Consider the following 20,379-nt stretch of genomic DNA (forward strand, 5'->3'; position numbering starts at 1 on the left):
CCATGATAATCAATTATAGATAATAGAAAATGTCCAAAATGCTCAAAAGTTCAAAACTTACAAGAAATCTTGATAACAAACTTTATAATTAAGAGAGATAATGTAGAAGAAAAACTTATATGGAGCAACAATTGCATACTCATTGCTCTTCTTGTGTTCTTTAATGTTCTTATATTGAATCATGTTGACTTGAACTTGGCCCCATTGGTTAGTAAGAAGCTTCTATCAATGAGCTTGCATACTTTGTTTTGGGTCTTATCGAATGATAAGGTACCACACAAATGGCAACCTAACTACAACAAATTAAATGGAAGATAAGGTTTGTAAAAGCCATGGTTTAGTTAATTATGAATTGATCAAAAATTGAATATTGTGTATGTCAACCTAAGTTAAAATTCTCACTCGATCAAAAGTTCATATTTTTTTCTATTTGTGAAGTGAACTAATATTAAGGGAAGTGAAAGAATTAGTATAAATGAGAAGAAAAAAAAACTTAAATTAACAATTGCATTTTGACATTTTTCTTTAGACATGAGTCCTTTAGGTTTCTAATCTATCGAAGTTCTTGAACTAAGATCGACCAACGCATGCTAAGCCTAATTATTTGACATGTCTCTACCAATCGGTGAGTAAGGAGTTCCTATCAATAAGCTTGTAATCTTTATTTTAGGTTTATCTAGTGATAAAGTGTGGGATGCTACCATTCAAGGCGAGTAAAGTGACATGCCAACTGCTAGATGTTGTGCAAGTCCCAACTAATATTTTGTGACCACCTAAAATTCCTTAAAACAACTTATTCTGGTCCTTAATTTTCAGTCCATCACATCACTTGCAGTGCAAAAAGATATGCTGATCGTATGTTTAAACTAACACTAATTTAAACAGTGACAAAATTGATTTTTTTTGGAAAAAATTAAATTTCATATCTTTTTAAATTTTCATTTGTTTATATATTGAAATATGTGTCATTATATGGTTCGACAGTGAAATACTTTCGTAGCTAATCAAGTATTCATGGATTAATTTATGGATTAAGATAATCTTGGAATATTGGCTATTTAGCAATGTGTCGATGACTGATGGAAAATTTTCTAAAATTAGGTTTGATTGTAGTTTTTCATAATGATTTATTTTGGGAAAAAAATCTATATATAAATGCATATTTGCGACCTACTGCAATAATACGACCTCCCACAAAAAACATGTACAGATAACAATAACGTCCCTTTCCCAACAGCCTGCTAGTAACGGCCCAACGGCTTCCCTCCTTTTCCGAACTGAAAATTCCCCCGCATACATTTCCTATCTCATTCTCTGCCGCCCAATCTCCAGCCAGATGAATCTATACCGTTCACTTGGCCGGATCGAAGAGGGATCGCCGGATCATGCCTCTGCCGTCTGCGCATTCCCGCAGGAGGTACCCATGCAGCAACCATTGCGGTTAACCGATGGCGTGCCTTCACCGGTGAGAACAACCAATTTACACCGCCACCTAAAGAAATGTTTATATATATCATATGTATTTTTATGGTTATATATTTATATGTTTACTTACCACCTCTAACTTTAATGTTACAGAGAGAAAAAACTGACATTCTTAAATTTGGGAAGATAAAATGAGAAAAATACAAATTCAAACAGCTTGATGAGTGAAAGAGCGGTGACGGGATCCGATCAACAGCTATAAATTGGCTCACTCTGCCTTGGACTTCCTGCCCGTTCTTTTTCTCGACTCTTCCTCCAGCCACCGGAAACCCTATCCTCCAGATCTCCGGAGAGAGAAGGCGCAGGTGTCGGAATAAGATGCGGGAGATTCTCCACATCCAGGGCGGGCAGTGCGGGAACCAGATCGGGGCCAAGTTCTGGGAGGTGATATGCGACGAGCACGGCATCGACGGCACCGGTAGATACCGCGGCGACTCCGATCTGCAGCTGGAAAGGATCAATGTGTACTACAACGAGGCCAGCGGCAGGCGGTATGTGCCTCGAGCGGTGCTCATGGATCTGGAGCCCGGCACCATGGATTCCGTTAGATCCGGGCCGTTCGGGCAGGTCTTTAGGCCTGATAACTACGTGTTCGGCCAGTCCGGAGCCGGGAACAACTGGGCTAAGGGTCACTACACCGAGGGCGCTGAGCTGATCGATGCAGTTCTTGATGTGGTGAGGAAGGAAGCCGAGAATTGCGATTGCCTGCAAGGTATGCTCTCGCGGTTCAATTTTAGAGCACCGATTATTTCCAAAGGTGGTTCGCTAATTTCAACTATCTGTACACCTCCAATTGTGTCGTTGATATTTTTTTTTCAATGAATACCTTATATTGTGTTTAATGTTTGGAATGCCTCATATTTTAGATATTTTTTTTTCTTTGATAGAGCTCAAAAGAATTTTTCCCTCAAATTTGAGAGCATGTAGCGTTTAGTGATCAACTCCAACGGAAGTATTACAATGATATGTTAGGCTTGGTTTTCTATCCAAACAATGCTAAAATTTCCCCATAATTCCAACGTTCTTGGGAATGGAGACTATATGAATTCCAAAGTTGGTATAACAACGATGTTTGTATTGTCAATATTAACTTTTTAGTAATGCTAAAAAGGTAGAGTGGAAACACCCTTGTACCACGTCTTTATATATATAAATTACCGTGGCTAGATACCGAGTGCTTCACTGTTTGAACTCGCAATTGCCTCCGATCCATTGCACTTACACCTGCCCTTTGATATCACCATTTTAAACAAAGCTTACCAAGTATTTGTCTGGCTTTGCTTCCGCAGCAGGCTGAAAACAAGTAACATCTTGGTGCGTAAAAGTGTTCCAGTCGTGGGCCTCACTTGTGCTCTTCCTCTCTAGAGGATTGGATTGATTATCTACCTAGAGATGAATTCAGACTGTAACATGATTTTGTATGCTTTGCTGTTCTCAGTTTGGTCTTCAAGATGCTCTGTAATTTTTTAGAGAAAGCATGGAGTACCATGTGTTCCTTGTTCCATAGATGGCTGAGAGGCATTATTGCTGCAACTTTTTTTTTTCTTTCTAGTCGGTTTCTTTTCTTCTTGACTAGTTGCTTTGGTTAAATCTAGCAATTGGCTTCCGTACTTAAATTCATCTTTCGTTGCTTCTGGCCTTAGTACTCTCTATAACTTTCCCACCCTATCATATTACCTGAGTGAACACTCCTGTTGTTTTTCATTTCAAAAGAGAAAAGAAGATCACCAGTTCAATAGAATACATCTATCTCTCTCTCTTTCATTTTTTTAAAAAGGTTAATTTTGGGTTCTTCTGCAGGGTTCCAAGTGTGTCATTCTTTAGGAGGAGGTACTGGTTCAGGGATGGGAACACTTCTAATATCTAAGATCCGGGAGGAGTACCCCGATCGGATGATGCTAACATTCTCTGTTTTCCCGTCGCCAAAGGTCTCTGATACAGTTGTCGAGCCATATAACGCCACTCTCTCAGTGCATCAGCTAGTTGAGAATGCTGATGAATGTATGGTCTTGGACAACGAAGCATTATATGAGATTTGCTTCCGCACACTGAAGCTTGCAACGCCTACCTGTAAGTGATGATTCAAATGATATTTTATTTCGGTATGTCTTAATTTGTCATTCTTCTTTATAGTTTGTTTTGTGCTTCAGTTGGTGATCTTAATCATCTTATCTCTGCTACAATGAGTGGTGTTACATGCTGCCTCCGGTTCCCCGGCCAGCTTAATTCAGATCTCAGGAAGCTGGCTGTAAATCTGATCCCTTTCCCACGCCTTCACTTCTTCATGGTGGGGTTTGCCCCGCTGACGTCGAGGGGTTCCCAGAACTACCGAGCCCTCACCGTTTCCGAGTTGACCCAACAGATGTGGGATGCAAAGAATATGATGTGTGCTGCAGACCCACGTCATGGGCGTTATCTAACTGCCTCAGCTATGTTTCGTGGAAGGATGAGCACAAAGGAGATCGATGAACAGATGATGAATGTCCAAAACAAGAACTCTTCCTACTTCGTTGAGTGGATACCGAACAATGTTAAATCTAGCGTGTGTGATATTCCTCCAAAGGGTCTTAAGATGGCATCCACTTTCATCGGCAACTCAACTTCCATCCAGGAGATGTTCAGGAGGGTGAGCGAGCAGTTCACAGCAATGTTCAGGAGGAAGGCTTTCTTGCACTGGTACACGGGTGAGGGCATGGATGAGATGGAGTTTACTGAGGCAGAGAGCAATATGAATGATCTTGTAGCCGAGTATCAGCAGTACCAGGATGCAACAGCTGATGTGGAAGAAGAGTATGAGGAAGAGGGAGAAGGTGAGACAGCTTGAGTTGATTCTTCTGTTGCAAGTTACTGTTCTCACGAGCAGAAAATGAGAATATAATTGGCTATGCTTTCATTTCTCAAGACTTGTTTGCGTGTCTCTATTAGCAGTCATATAACCTTTCTGATTTCATGTGAAATTTAGGTGTATCCCTGGGTTTGTTTGAACATTGAGCTCTCATGCATTTTTCTTTGAATATAGATTTTGTACAAACTGTATTAAATATGAGGATTGATGTTTGTTTTTATTAGCAAAGAGGGCATCGTAAGAACTAATAGTGGGACTTTTTCAGCCTTCGACTTCAGAATGTGTTTGCAACTCAAAGGCTATCTCAATGTGTTTTTAGCCTTCGACTTCAGAATCAGGCTTGCGTACTTTTTTATTTGGGGTAGCATCTGAAACAAAAATGCTCTTTTGCAATTTTGATAACAAAAAAAATAAAAATATCATTAGCATCCCTCCTAAAAGGGATCATTTTAAACTTCCTCGCTTCTTCACTTGTATGTTTGGTTTCGACAAACAAACAGAAAAATAAAAACATTAAACTTAATATAATGTGCGACACTGGTCATTGAAGAACTCCAATTGCCTCCCCGATCATCTCAACTTGTCTGGCTCTTCACCTTGTAGCGATACAAAACCTTCTTTTTCCAGAATGTAGTGTTCTCGATGGTCAGCACGATCGTCCCAGGTTCATTGTTCCTGAACGAGTTGCGCATCGGTTCCTCGTGTGGCCCCAACTTCTTTCCCTTCTTCACAACGATAGTGTAGGATCCCTCATCAGTCGGGACGAACTCCTCCTTGTAGTTGACTTCCCATCCAAGGACACTCAAGTCCCATATGGTAATACTTCCAGCCTGTTTGCATATAGGCATGGTAAGAACAGGTCAATGCTGTTCGTACATTTACCGAGTTTATTGTCTCCTCTCTTAGTCGAATAATGGAAGGTTAATCATACCTCTGGAATAGGGATCTCAACAGTTTCAGTTGAGCTGGATTTGAGAATGAGCTCAGAAACCTCGCCGTTTTCTACAGAGAATTCCGTATCATTTTCTCGTTTCAAACCGCCATAGCGCACAGGGAGAGCTTCAGCAGGGATGTGCCTGAAAGAGATAAGCTATCGTTTCAAAAAGCTTAAGGTATCAAGAAAGAATCCAAGCTATGCATGTTCTTAATAAGTTACTTGAGAAGTGTCTCTGAAACTTTTGATGGGCGAGCAAACACAAATTTGCTCTTGGTCCTTTGTGTCAAGAAAGGGGAGATCAAAGCATTGAACGCATAGTACCAGAAAGGAACATTGATGAATATCTGCCATCAGGAAACAATTCGATTAGTTCATATCTACTTTTCATGCTGTTATCTTGTTCATTGTTCGAGAAAATTGATTGTTTTAAAAAAAACAACGTTTGATGAATGTTTGCAATCAGGAAATACTTCAATCTGTTATCTTGTTCGATGTTTGATAAGAAAGATCGATTTTTTTTTATCAGAATCAGGAGGATGAAGTGGATGGCACTCACATTTCTTGCGACGAATTCCGGGTAGTTGTCCTGAAATAGCTGCACCACCTGCTTCATGGTTGTCCGAAGCTCCTTCTTCCCCGGCCCCGGTGAGTTCTTCAGATCGGTGATCTGCAGCAGCGAGGCGACGCCGCCGGGCTTGAAGTCAAGCAGTCGGATTCCCTCCTCCATCAGCCGAACCCTCCACCTCAGGAACCTCTCCCTGCCCTCCTCGCTGCCGAACGTCTTCAGGTAGAGGGCGTCGTTCTGGAACACGCCGGATACGTTATAGCAGATCGGGTGGTCCTCGCGGTCGACGCCGTCCATGTAGCAGCACACCGCGAGATCTCCAGCCACGGAGGATTCGACCTCCTCGTCGAGGATCGAATCGATATTTGATTCCTTCCGCCAGCGAAGCACGTTCTTCAGCATCTGGAAGGCGTCCTTGACCTTAAAGTCGCGAGCGCGGAGGAACTTGAGGAGGATCACGTCAGTGTGATCGCCGCCATTGCTCGGCAGCAGAGGAACGCCCCACAACGTAACTTCCTCGTCGATCGCTTTTTCCGATTGCACCGCCTTTTCTTCTACGGTTTCTGGTTCCACTTTAACGGCCTCCGCTTTCTCCTTCTGCTCCTCGGCTTCGGATGCCGCGATTTGGGCAGATTTCTCCTCCAAATCCGGCGCTTTTTCTTCGCCGGCGTGCTTCGCCTCAGCAGGTTTGTCAAGTGTCAGTTTTTCTCCTTCTCCATTAACCTTCTCCTTCACCTCGTCCTTCTTCCCCTCCGACGACTCTGGCTCATCTCTAAAAAGCTTGTTCTCGAGGATGGCCTCCTCGACAGCGGCTCTGAGCTCCACCAGCGCCTTTCTCTCAGACTCCTTGAGATCCGACAAAAAATTGCTCTCCTCCCTGAAGGACGAGGCCTTCTCCACAACCGGACCGCCCTCCTTATTCTTCACCTCCGCTGCAGTCGCTTCCTCCTCTGCTTCCTTCTCAACAACAGCGGGCTTCTTCTCTTCCAAAGCCGCCACCACTTTCACCGCCACTTCGGTTTCCTTCTCTGCTGCTTCGGATTTCTTCTCCTTTATCTCATTCGCCGTCTCCATTTCCCTCTCAACTGCATCGGCCTTCTTCTCTTCGGAAGCCGCCACCACCTTAGGAGCCTCCTCCATTTCCTTCTCGGGCTTCTTCTCTTCAGAAGCCGGCATTACCTTGATAGCATCTTCTGTTCCCTTTTCAGGTTCCTTGTCTTCGTTCTCTAGCTTCTTCTCATCGGAAGGCACCAGTACCGTAGTCGCTGCCGCTGTTTTCTCCTCCACCGCGTCGTCGGCCTTCTTCTCTCCGTCAGCCACCAACGTAGTCGCCTCCTTCTCTTCCTTCTGCACTGCATTGTGCTCCCCCACAGGATCCGTCTCCTCGGGGGCGGCTGATTCGGTCTTCATCACCTCGGTGTTCATGGCGGAAAGGCGACAACCTCAATCCAAGAACAGGAAATATTTATAATATATTTTTTTGTGTGTGTCCGTATTGCCTTCCTCTCGCTAACGGCTATATTAGCTAGTCCTAATTTAGGCGCGTACATTGCTTCAAAGGCATCTTAGCGTACCCAAACGCTGATTGGTTTCTTGGTGCCGGAAAAACGAGGGTCCACGTGAATGTTTCAGTGGGCAAGTTTATAATTAGGCGTTTAGTAACTCGGTCAACGATTGGAGAAGAGCGTTTCTGGGCGCGAAGACTTTTATATTGACGCCTCGTCCTCTCAATTTCATTTTTGTAAATATTATTTAAATTAAAATATTAATTTTTCCATTGCGTTTTAAAATAGTTTAGTTTAATGGAAAATTACAACCGTAAAAATAACCATCTTCTTTTACATTTCGGATCCATCATCAATCGACAAGAAGTAGATCCATAATCCGCCAGCAGAAATTAAGCCATCTTCTTTTAAATAGGCCCTCAAGGAAAATACATCATCGACACTGACAGTGGATGGATGCAGTCTTTATAATGCAACATATATTTTCTATTTTACCAAATCCCTTTTTATTGTATTTAATTGTTTTGTATTAATCTATTTGCATATTAAATTAACGGTAAATTGTTTTAATCAAAATTTAATTAAAATTATTTTATTCATATGTCGCATCGGCGGTACAAATCCAACTGACAACTTGCAGTCTGCTGCGTGTCTGACGATCGCAGCGGATCTGATCCAACGAAATTTCTTTCGCAGCGCAGACGATACGCACGTGGGGGGGACGCATCGGTGTGCTTACTCCACAGTCTCGACGCATCACATCGACGTCAAATCGAACCTATATTAATCACTGCACGATTCTCGATGCATGCATTCTCAACAAAATCTATAAATTAAAAAATAAAAATGTTATTTTATTATAATATTCTAAATGGTAGTCTATAAAATAGATAGATAACAAGTTCGATATTAAAAAGAATTGGTACATTTTCATCTGTTTTTCACCTATGATGGGACAATTCGTCAGTCCGTCCGTCAAGAATTAAAAATTCTCGATATTTTTTGTCCTCTTCGAGAATTAATTTAATAGAAGAATTTTGTTCCAATAAAAATTATGGAATTTTGTATTTTAAATGGAGAGACAAGTTAGACTATTTGATGGGCATTCAGTTGGCTAGAGGGCTGACATCTGACGCCATTAAATTGAGTAAAAAAAAGTAAATGTTTATATTTTGAAAAAAACTAAAATAAAATATGCTTTTGTGTTTCGAATAGTTGAACAGGCAGAAAAACATAATTAATAGGAAATCGGTAAGAAGATACTTATATTAATTATACATTGATCTTAATTAGCATTATGATCCAGAGACATAACTAATTAATTAATGTTAAGAGGATATATATCGTCATACTTATTGTTAACCTCAATTACCACTGCTGATTTAACTAATTGACTGCTCAATTAATCGATTAAACACCGAGCGCGGTATCATATTGCCACCGGAACGCGCCACCGCCGTGGCCATCACCGCCGTCTCATCCGCTGGTCCGCCTCCAACACTCGTTTGTTGCATCATCATCATCAACAGCTGCCGCTGTGATAAATTATAATACCCCGCTCCGGAAGTTCGCTCAAGTGCCACGCTCGGCTCCTCGGTGGGCGGGGCCGGCGGTCGGCGCTGCTTCTTCCTCGTCGACCGCTTCTTGTCGTAGGCGATGCCTCGGGCCCTGGCCTGGCTCTCTCTGACCTCCTTCAAGTAGAGCCTGACGGCGCGGGCGGCGAAGGGGTTAGCCTCCGGCTGGCCGCCGTCCTCCTCGAAGGCGGCGCGGAGCCGGCCGACGAGTGCGTCGAGGCTGCCCCATGCCTGGCGGAGCGGGCAGGGGCAAGGGGCTGGAGGCTGCGGTCGGCCGAAGAAGGCGCACCCCGCCGCGTGCACCCTCGTCTTCCCGAACTGGTCGAGGTAGCGCAGGAACTCCAGCACGTGCGCGCCGCTGCACCGCGCCAGCTCCAGCGGCGGCCGGTGGTTACGCAGGTACTGCCGGAACGTGTTCCAGTCCCGCCGCTTCTGCGACTCGTACCGGCTCCTCGTCGGGCGCACCCCGCCGCCGTCAGCCGCCGACCCATCGGAGTTCATATTCTCTGTTGTCATAATTAGTACACAACTCATACTATTTCGTCAGTACTTAAATTGTACTATGTATAAAACTTCATCGCTACAAAAAAAAAAAAACACGACTGATTTACTGATAAAAACAAGAGCACAGTCAAAAAACTAGTTTTTTCAGAAAACATATATAAGCTTTGATCGATTATCATGTAAGAAAACAGAGAAAGTTAACCATTGATGATCGAATATGTATTGTGCTCTGTCTCAGCAAAACTATATCACTAGAAAAGAGAAACACAAATCACTCACCAGTTGCATAATAAGAACAGTATCAAAGATTAATCCCTTAAAAGGCACTGTATAAGAGACCACGATCACGGAAGAAAATAGAGAAAAACCTTAGCTTCAATAACAATTACTTACTGATCACTAAACCCGCAAACTCAAATCGAAGAAGGAGAAAAAGCTTACTAGCTAGTAGGGTTTGCTTGGTGTTCCTTGGAGACGATCGATCAGTGTGGGGCTATGGATTTGTGTTTTATAGACGAATCTTTGGAGTGGTGGTTTCATCTATCTATCTTTGGATTAGGTGACTCCTCATTTATTTCACATGATATACGTAGAGCGTAAGAAAATTTAAAACAACAATATAATATATATATAGTCCAAATAATGGAAATGACAAAGAAAAGGTGTGAGTGATTTCACATATATATATATATATCAGATTTATGAAACATTTATGCAGGTGGGGTTGGGAACCTGGGAAAGAGACAGACACCCTGAGCATGTGAGGTCAGGTCATTCACAAGATCTGGAGAAGGGCATTTAATTCGGGATATTGTTGGGGAAAATGCATTATAAATTTCAGGGTGGATATTGAAGCACGTGACGACAAGGACAAATGTCCGACCACATAAATATATAAATATAAATATAAATATAAATATATATATATATATATATCAATCAATCAGTACATTTTATTAAATTCAGGATGGCTGGGCAGTACACATGGGAGGGCCGGCCAGCTGGTGAGTTGAACGATGAAGAAAATTTCCCTTTCTCTGCATGCTTATTTGAAAAGAAAGGGAGCGACGTTGTTTACTAGCTAAAATCCAACCATTTTTTTAAATACCTATTTGGGATAACAAATAAATAAGTATTTAAATATTGTAAGTAACTCACTCACTCACTCGCACCATCTTTTCGGATACCTCCTTTTTCCATTTAGAATTGAATTGGACAGGTAAACTCACAAGAGCCCTTCCAACTTTCCTTCAGCAGACATATATGATTGCCTAATTTTTGTTCTACTATTAATTCGTCCACTTTTTGTAATAAAAAACAACGCTGAATTGAATTGGACCACACCATCCATTCGTGTGCATGAATAAATGTTAGAAAAAAAGAAGCAAATTTCTTCTGGTGGCCGCTTCAGTTACTGTTTCCCTTGAGATCATTTTCTAGATGTGTCACCAGCTCCTCCACACCAGGGTGGAGCAAGGTTGAATGGAGAAGGAATGCGGAACTTCCCGAACCTACGAACACCACAATCGTGAGAAGAAAGATCAGAAGGTGTCCTGACGTGACCACTTCAATTTTGTCATTTATTATTCTCTGAATATATCACATAAAATCGGCTCCAATTCTCATGCCTTCTTTCGATTCGTTACGTTACGTCTATTCACTCCAAACTCAATTGGGCCGCCTAACTGGGCGCAGGCCGAATTTGAAGTAGACTCGTGAAAACTACCAAATAGTATGTGTAATTGTATGACTTTTAACTTTTATTTTTGTTTGTGATAAATTTTTACTCGAACTGGCTTTTAGTTTTAGGACACGTGTCGTTCACCTGTGGGTTCATAAGGTTTTAGCTACGTCGATAACTGTAAATGAAGAGCATGCTGCCCATTTTGTGCATAATCTCATGCGCAAGTAAAAAAAAAAAAATCCAAAATAGATTCTTATTTTTTTAAAATATATACCTATATTGTATATTTTAAAATATAAATGGGCAAGCAAAAAAATACCTCCGTCACACACAGCCCCCTCGCGGGCCCCACAGCTACCTCTTCTCACATTTGAAATCGCGGTGCCTTCCCATTGGTAGGTGGCCCTAAGTCGAAGTCAAATTGGCGGCCAACACTTCTACCAAATTAAACATTTCAATATATTTTACTGAAATTTTATTTTACCGCCTTAAATTTGGCTACGTTGGCAAAATGCGGTGCGATGCGAGGAAACTTAAACTTTGGGGAGTATTTCGTAAAAAAGAACACATTTGGGAGGCTAAGTGACATTTTCCCTATATTATCCGACCTCTTTTTATCGCTCCGCCATTATAAATCGGAAACCCTAATAAAAAGAGAGGCCGGACGATGAAGGAAAGGAGCGATAGATTCTCCCATTTCTGTCCGGGGGAAAAAAAAATCTCCTCTCTTGTCTTTTTTATCGTTGTTTCTGTGATAATTTAGGATTTGTTTATAGAATTTCGCTTTTTAGAGTTTGGGGGCACCAAATCTTGGATCAGCTCTAGCGTACCGACGCCAGGGTGTAGATTCGAAACCAGGGTTCTTGTGCTGCTTGCCTCTGTGTTCTGTGATAAAGGAAGCTAGGGCACCTTTTTTCTATGGCGGCTATAAATCGGAAAAATGGGGGTATGGTGGACACAGGCGCTAGTGAACGGATTGGAGGACCTGGTGATGCCGTTTCAGGTGAGATTTTTCTTAGTTTGCCTCGAATTATCTGCGTTTCGTTTTTGAGGATTTTGTCTTCAGTTGGCGCTGTAGATATTTTGTGGGTTGAATTCATCGAAAATTGAAACTTGGCCTCTCATGCATCTAGCTATCTTTCTTGCTTCTTGCTTATTGCTCGTTCTTTTCCCCGAGCCAACGGGTGATCTTAGTACGAGTTAGACAAGTGGATGTCTATACAGTGGCAAATCCATGTGGTTTCCAATGCCCGGTGGACAAATTTATCATATGTGGGTTTCCTTCATTTTTTGGCATATGCCTTTTAAGTTATGTGGCATAACCAATTTGCATGGTCTTCGATTTTGTTGTCAGTAGCTAACCCACCGGTTTGCAAACCTTATCGGTCTAGGACCAAACATTAATCATAAAGACAAATATTAACCTGATGTTGGTTTTTAAGTTATCAGATCTAGGATGATCCATGCGCACGCCTTTCTATATTCTTCCTGTATCATGATAGCGTAGAAAAGAGGTAGTGTATAATCCAGAGTGTTTAATCGCACTCATTAATAACAGTAAATTCTTGTCGATTAATGGTTCATGCAGTCGGCTTCCTGGGTGTATCTATGTTCTTCTCTTTTTACTCTTCCTAGAAACAAGTGATACTTGCTACTATCACATTGAGGTTTTTATTCACATAGCTTTGTTTAGCTTATAACTATGCTCTTATAATCTGACTGATTTTTTTTGTTTTATGTTGCTTCTTGGCTGCAGATACAGTTCAATTTGATGCTACACAATATGCATTTTTTGGAAGTGTCACAGAAGAGGTTGAGTTAGGTGGATTAGAAGATGAAGATAGTGCTAATGATCCCCACTTTGTTGGGATTGGTGATGATTATCAATTTTCTAGCCTAGGAGAAAGATTAGAGGTTAGTGTCCATGAAAATTTCTATATGTATTTTATAGCAATGGTTGTCTGAAAATCTTTTTGTGATATAATTATGCTTACTAGTTTCTCTTAATTTGCTAACATATCTTTATTTGAAGTCAGCTTCACTGTTGGTTTCTATTAATTCATCCTCAACTCTTTCTGGTAGTTTTTCTTATAATTAGGGTTAACTTCATTTCAGTTACCCTTTCCTTGTTTAGTGTTATTACCTATTCACTGTTTTCTAGAGCAAATTTTCTATTGTACCTAACAAGTTTGTGCATATTTTTATGTGCTTAAAGATGTACAAGTATACTTCATTGTCACATTTCTGGTATTCTAACACATAGAGGGGATTAATTTGTATTATGTTTCCAACTTATACTATGATTCTTCTGGGGTTTCTCTTACTCTGGTAGTGAATAGGGGTGGCATATGATGTTGTATCCTAATGGACCAATTTCTCCATTTCCAGGGAGAAGGAATTGAGTCAATAACTGATATTGATGACCTTGCAAGTACATTTTCAAAGGTTAGTATCTCTTTATTTGCAAATTTTCATCTGTGTTAATAGCTACATATCCTAGGGTATAGAAATTGATTGTATTGCTAACACTACAATACCAGAAAGCCTTGAAACAAGTTATAATCGCAATTCACAAGGTTCATCAATAATTTTCTCTTAGATTTCATAGGTCATCTTGAGCTGATATGGAATCTATATCATGGTTGGCCTCAATGGGCATCCTTGCAATTTTGAACTATCACTAACCAAATGTAGTATACCGTTATGTCATTTTCTCATGGGCATGGACAGTATCTGAGGCTGGGATTTATAGTCTCATTTAAGACAGATGATTGGTATATCCATTGGTCTAGCAAAGCAAACAGAAGGTTCAGTAAGTCTGTCATATAGTATCCTGAAAGCTGTACTATTATCCATACATCTGAAAATTTTTATTCTTATCCATCCCATCTTTCTCCTTCCATCTATTACCCCCATCATAGATACTGAGTTATTCATTACACATATTGCAAAGGAAGTTTTTAAAATGAAAATCATAAATAAATTTAAATGTGGAATTACAATCAGATTGGTCTTAATGCATAAATATAAGCTAATTATGCTATTGGGTATGATGATCCCCTCTTTCTTGGATTGAATATACTGACACTCCACTAATTTGGATTGAATTTTATATATCTTCCACTTTAGATTTTCAGAACAACATATTTTCTTGAATTATGATGGTTATATGACATTAGGACACACACCAATGATCAAATAAGCAGCGGATCATGCACTTCTACAAGCACTTGCTGTGTGGCATTTCTTACTGTGTGACTTTTGTCATGGTTGGAACTTGGATATACTAGTACAGTTTACTGCTAAAGTTTTTGTAATTAATAAGCAACTTTTGTGATTGTTTTGTTTCTTATTGTTCTGAGCTTGAATCTCTGATTTGTAGCCATTTCCTTCCTATGATATTCTTTTCAGTTTTTTTAGTATCTTATCAGTAGAACAAATTGTGGAAATGTTAACATGTTGTGAAGGCCTTGCCAATTTACTTATTAAAATACAACATATGCATGATTTTATGCAACAATCAATTGTTTTTTTAATTTTTGTTTCAGTTGGACAGAGGTATTGTTGAACCAAGGAACACAGAAGTACTTGATGGCAGAGGTTCTTTTTCTAGGGAAAGTGAGTAATAGTGTTCTATTCTAAGCCCTTTGCATGATAGATCTTCCATGCATTTTTTGTTAAATTGGATATCTAAAAGCAAGTTACCTAACTTTGAAGCAAAGTCATTCCCTTGCACCTAAGTAGAGGAAAGGAGAAATAGGAGATTTGTGGTGTTTCATTGGACTTATGAGCTTATTATTTTACTCATTCATGCTCTTCAATTATTGTACAAATGGAGGGGGGAGGGAGGGGCATGTAATCAAAACTACATGTTCTTGGACCTATGAGTCCAATGCAGTATCCATTCATGATCTTCAATTATTGTAGAAATGGGGGACACATGTACTGAAAACACTGCATGTTATGAAATACAAAGGCATTTAATTGTTTGCAATCCACTTCCATGTTTATGATTGTATATTATAATCAGCAATTTCATAGGAATACCTAAACTTCCTAATCTGCAATCCACTTCCATGTTTATGATTGTAATTCATAATCAACAATTTCATGGGAATACCTAAACTTCCTAATCTCACAAGGTTTTCTAGGTTGCAAGTGGCATCATCATAATCGTTGTGCTGTCACCACCATGAATTAATTGGGTTGGTGACTTCTTTGCGAAATGGCTGAAACAAGCCTCTACATGATCTTCATGTCTGTTCCTCTAGAATGTTCACACCATATTTCTGTGTGCTTCATTTAAGATGATACCTCTTTAGCACTTAGATTACCTACTTGTGAATGCATTTTTGGGATGTTGTTTAGACAAATAAATTTATGTTACAGTTCTCAGTCTTTTGGATTGGGGTGGCATTTAATTTAAGACCATTTCAGACTATTATGTCCTGCTCAGCGATTAAGAAGTTCATAAAAGCAAGTATTCTTAAATTGACAGGAATTTACAATCTTTCCATGCAGTAATGTGTTTCTTGTTCTTCCATTTGCTTATGTATTCCTTTACTCATCTCCAACTAAATCCTCTCATTCACTATCTTTTGTGTTCTTGATATTTTCTTGAAATGGATTTTATTTTGTTTCTCAATTGATCTGTTATGTTCTTGAAAATATTATCCTTTCAGGTTCGTTTACTGGAGAGTGGGTACAGGACCCAGGCTTTTCAAATTGGCAAGATCATCATATATTGGATGCTGAGGCTGGCCAGGATGGTAAAAGATGGTCATCACATCCGCATCCTCTTTCAGGTCACGCTCCAGATTCCATACCTCTCTACAGAACATCATCCTCTCCTCAACAAAATCAATTATTTAAACCAAGTGAGCCGGTCCATTTACCAATATCTTCTCATACATCCTTCCCTCCATGCGGTGAACCTACACAATTCCATCATAATCCCTTCCAAGGCGTCATGTCACCTTCTAGTTCTGGCCTCCAGGTGCCTTTCTCTCCACCGAATCCCTACCTTTTTTCCCAACTTCATCCAGCAGCAGCACATGGATCAAATCAAGATGGACATTTTACTCAGTTTGGTCCACAAGGACTCTCAATTAATAGCAGGCAACAGGGTCACTGGTCAAAATCACCTAGTATACTTTCATCGAATGTGTTGGCTGATCCAACACAGAATCAGAGTCATTTCAACAATCCAATTCCTTCTCAACTGGTGCATCAGCAACATGGAATGCGCCAGAATTTGCCTTCAATGGCACGATTCCCCAGCATGCAAACACAACAATTCCACCCTAGTCAATCCCCAACACAGATGATGAATAAGTTTGAAACTACGATGAGTCTGGCTGAGTTCAGGGACCAGAGATTTAGACCAATGCACAGGGGAAGAGAGTACTTGAGGTTTGCTCAACACCCTTCTGATATTGGCTTCCATAGGATAGATAATGGGTGGCCGAGGTTTCATTCCAAATTCATGATGACCGAAGAGCTTGAGAACATTGCTAGAATGCAACATGCTGCAACCCACTGCAATGACCCCTACATAGATGATTACTATCACCAAGCTTGTCTAGCAAAGAAATATTCAGGATCAAATTCGAAGCACTATTTTTGCCCTAATGTCACCAAAGATTTATCGTCTAGATCCAAGTCCAAGGATGACCCACATCCATATCTCCAAGTGGATGCACTTGGTAGGCTTGCTTTCTCATCAATCCGTAGACCTCGTCCTCTTCTTGAGGTTGAACCAAAATCAGCATCTGCAGATAATATTCCAGACCAGAAATCTTCTGCAAAGCCCTTAGACCAGGAGCCTATGTTGGCTGCTAGGATCACCATAGAGGATGGTCTTTGCCTTTTACTGGATGTAGATGATCTTGATCGCATATTGCAAGTCAGTCAGCTGCAGGATGGTGGCTCTCAACTCAAGAGAAAAAGAGAGATGCTCCTGCAAGAAGTTGCTGCATCTTTTCATCTTGTTGATCCTCTCAGTCATTCTGGCCAATCTGGGGCAAACCTAGAGGATGATCTAGTGTTTCTTCGCCTACTTTCTCTTCCAAAAGGCCGTAAGCTACTCTCCCGGTACCTTGAACTTCTTACCCCGGGAAGTGAGATCACCCGTGTCATCTGCATGGCCATTTTTCGCCATCTGAGGTTTCTGTTTGGTGTCATGCCATTGGATACAAGTGCAGCGGAAAGCACCACCAAACTAGCAGAAACCACTGCTGCGTGCATGCATCTCATGGACTTGAACTCTCTTAGTGCATGCTTAGCTGCTGTCGTTTGTTCCTTAGAACAGCCACCTCTTCGTCCACTAGGAAGTCTTGCTGGTGATGGTGCTTCTGTGATCATTAAATCTGTTCTTGATAAAGCAACAGTGCTTCTAACAAATCATAACACAGCTAGCAACTATAGCATTTCTAGCCGCAATCTTTGGCAGGCATCGTTCAATTCCTTCTTTGGTCTTCTCACAAAGTATTGTCACAGTAAATTTGAAACTGTAATGCAGTCCCTCCACATGCAGGCTCCAGCTGCAGCTGTTGCTGGATCAGAAATCACCAAAGCTATAAGTAAGGAGATGCCCGTGGAGTTGTTGCGGGCGAGTCTTCCTCATACAAATGAGCATCAGCGAAAGCTGTTACTAGATTTTGCTCAGAGAACAATCCCTTCTAATGGAGGAAGTAACGGGCAGTAACTTCTTGATGAGTGCCTGATTAGTGTTTTATTGCATCCAATGTATGATGAAAGAAAAGTGCTGCTTCTGAGACCAGCCATTAAGTTGATGGCGAGTGGCACCTCAACACGAATTTCTACCAATTCACGAATTAGGTTATCCTTTCATGGTGTTAACTTACTGCCTGTGCTTTTGGGTCGTGTCTCCCAATCTTCATATATATCATTTGCATTTAGATATCGTAGGAGTTTGACCAGAAGTTTACTTCTGGGGAGCTTATTTTGTTGCTCTGTAACACAACTCCGTATGGATAGGGGTAGGAGTTGTACAAGTTTTTGAAGGTGCAAAGCGTATGGTTCCTGTCTTTGTTTAGTTTCTTGTATGGTTGCGGTGGCAGATTGATGTTTGTTTTAGCTACTTCGGTTGGCATTTCAGCAAGTACCTGTTTATCCACTTTTTCTTGTCCACGCTATTTCTACAAGTTGTCTAATTGTAATCGACCATAATCCGTTTACTATCAAGTTATGTTTCCTTCTGCTGGCCAATAAATAAATCCTTTCTTCCTGTTTTTGATATGAATTCCAAATGCCTTGTTTATCATGTTTGTGTGCATGGCTTTTAGTTAGAATTATCAGCTCTTTCCCTGGATTGAGCAGAACTGTTCATGTAGAATTCATTTAAAACCAACCTACCTAAGTCAACACCTAGTTAACTTTTAACCACTCTAATTAAATCTTGATTACCCTTACAAGATCCTAATTCGAAACCTAATTGGTGAAAGCCAGGCTTTTTCGTTTCATTTTTGTTCTTCATTCATAACCTTAAAAGGACCTACTACAGAGGACAAGCACGAATTCAACAGCTATGTGATTAACTAGTTTCTTTAAGCCATCGTTATTCACCCACAACCTTTGTAGAAAAATTTCATCCTTATTGAAAACAGGAAAAGCAGCATTAGAACCTAAAAACCAATTGCTTGGATTATACTCTAATCTACTTCAAGTTTCCACTTTCCAGAGTACACAACGAGCCGAGTCCAACTGGAGTGGCTCGATAAGGCCGCGGTTGATGTTGCTAAAGCACCCAGCAAATAGAAACCTCGATTTGATAAAGAAGGAATGCACCTACCCGTCGCCAGATCAGGGGTTCTCCGTCCTTCACAACGGCAGCCGATGATGGGGTGGAGGCAGAGGAAGGGTAAGGGGCGACAAGCGCGACGGCGAAGTTTCTTCTCCGTGCTGCAGGCGACGAAGGCGGTGGTCTTCCTTACGATCCCTGGCGGATGCGCTTTGTTGACGGCGCTGTGTGGCAACGGGCGGCGGCAGGGCAGGCTCGAACTCGGGAGGAGGCGAACGGCCGGCGGCGGCTGAGCAGTCTCGCGCTCAGCGGAGGGCGAAGGTGGGCGGCGGAGGCGGATCGCACGAAGGAGGAGTTGGCGGAGGGGTTTCGTTGTTTTTAACCTAGCCCCCGAACCCAATCAAACCGGAACCCCACCACTGAACCGATCAAACCCCCATCGAACCGGACCCAAACTGAACCAATCATTAATGAACCGGTTTATATTTTGGTTCACCTGGTTCAGTGACCAAACGATCTCCGTTTTCGTCCAAACAAATTTTGTTTGGTTCGTCTTCACGAGACACATCTTTTCGTATCCATAGCCAAATTTTTCGGTATCTTACATGCTCAGAGTTAATCTAAATGACCTCTAGTATTCATGCACCAGGGTCTGGTGAGGGGTGTGCTATTTGGCTGTGATTTTTTATATTCAATTTAAATTCAAAAATTTTAAATTGGCTTTAGATTGCTTAAATATTATATTTTATTGATTTGATATTCAAAAGTTCTACTTCTATAAATAAACTTATCTCCTTTTGTATTAAATATTTACTAAATAAAAGTTATATTACAAATTTGTTTATAAATATTTCAATACTTATTGATTTGGATTATAAAATTTTCCTTATACTTGTGTAAGTCTCTCACATTTTTTTTACTTTTTAATTCAAAATTAAAATCATTTTTAAAAAGAGTAATATAATAGTTTTATAATGTCATAATCATCCAACTCCTTAATTAATTAATATAAATTAAATGATTAATTCCACTCAATTTTAACCAATTAATTAATTAAAATCAATTTTCACTCCTGCTTTGTCTCCATGCTCTGTTTTGCTTATTCTACCTTTTTCATGTATATATATTAACTCATCCAAAACTGATTAAAGAGGGAAATTAAAAATAAATAGACTTCTTCTTCTTCTACTCGATCATCATCATCTTCATAAAAGAGGAGTGCATAAGGAGAAGAAGCAGATTGTTCGAAACTGAAGATATAATCTCATAAACAGAACGACGAGACGAAGGGGACTTCCATTCCATTGGTGATCAGCGACCCGTGAAGAACCAGAGGACCAGCCGCGCCGCCTCCGCCCTCCTCCTCGCCGGTGAAGTTTCGACGAAGGACACCCCAGCAGGAGGCACCAACCCACGTAGAACAGCACAAGCAGAAAGAAGAGATGGAACAGGGTGATCTCTTAAGGCGAGCGAAGGAGGAGGAGAACCAACCCCGACTGCCTCAAGAACTCTCCTTCC

At 40.8% G+C, this 20,379-nt stretch overlaps 4 protein-coding genes across 4 annotated transcripts; 2 read left to right on the top strand and 2 right to left on the bottom strand.

The window, feature by feature from the left end:
* Positions 1–1,705: 1,705 nt before the first annotated feature.
* Positions 1,706–4,528, top strand: LOC141816057 (tubulin beta-7 chain-like). Its single transcript, XM_074703889.1, has 3 exons — positions 1,706–2,197; positions 3,286–3,555; positions 3,636–4,528. The coding sequence occupies exons 1-3, from the start codon at positions 1,804–1,806 to the stop codon at positions 4,307–4,309; spliced, it is 1,338 nt and encodes a 445-aa protein (XP_074559990.1). The 5' UTR covers positions 1,706–1,803; the 3' UTR covers positions 4,310–4,528.
* Positions 4,529–4,905: 377 nt separating this feature from the next.
* LOC141816045 (patellin-4) lies at positions 4,906–7,257 on the bottom strand. The gene is made up of 4 exons (XM_074703875.1): positions 5,824–7,257; positions 5,487–5,611; positions 5,262–5,406; positions 4,906–5,160 (listed from the first exon to the last, which is right to left on the bottom strand). Exons 1-4 carry the CDS (start codon positions 7,255–7,257, stop codon positions 4,906–4,908), a joined length of 1,959 nt encoding a protein of 652 aa, XP_074559976.1.
* Positions 7,258–8,676: 1,419 nt separating this feature from the next.
* LOC141816046 (protein G1-like1) lies at positions 8,677–9,919 on the bottom strand. The gene is made up of 2 exons (XM_074703876.1): positions 9,857–9,919; positions 8,677–9,417 (listed from the first exon to the last, which is right to left on the bottom strand). Exon 2 carries the CDS (start codon positions 9,410–9,412, stop codon positions 8,720–8,722), a length of 693 nt encoding a protein of 230 aa, XP_074559977.1. The 5' UTR covers positions 9,413–9,417; positions 9,857–9,919; the 3' UTR covers positions 8,677–8,719.
* Positions 9,920–11,747: 1,828 nt separating this feature from the next.
* On the top strand, positions 11,748–18,344 carry LOC141816044 (protein PAT1 homolog). Its single transcript, XM_074703874.1, has 5 exons — positions 11,748–12,102; positions 12,856–13,013; positions 13,488–13,544; positions 14,648–14,717; positions 15,782–18,344. The coding sequence occupies exons 1-5, from the start codon at positions 12,018–12,020 to the stop codon at positions 17,803–17,805; spliced, it is 2,394 nt and encodes a 797-aa protein (XP_074559975.1). The 5' UTR covers positions 11,748–12,017; the 3' UTR covers positions 17,806–18,344.
* The last annotated feature ends 2,035 nt before the right edge of the window (positions 18,345–20,379 follow it).

This window comes from Curcuma longa, unplaced genomic scaffold (genome assembly GCF_044706935.1).
Source record: "Curcuma longa cultivar G26 ecotype Majalengka, Jawa Barat unplaced genomic scaffold, ITB_CL_G26_1.1 contig_14126, whole genome shotgun sequence".
NCBI classification, from domain to species: Eukaryota; Viridiplantae; Streptophyta; class Magnoliopsida; order Zingiberales; family Zingiberaceae; genus Curcuma; species Curcuma longa.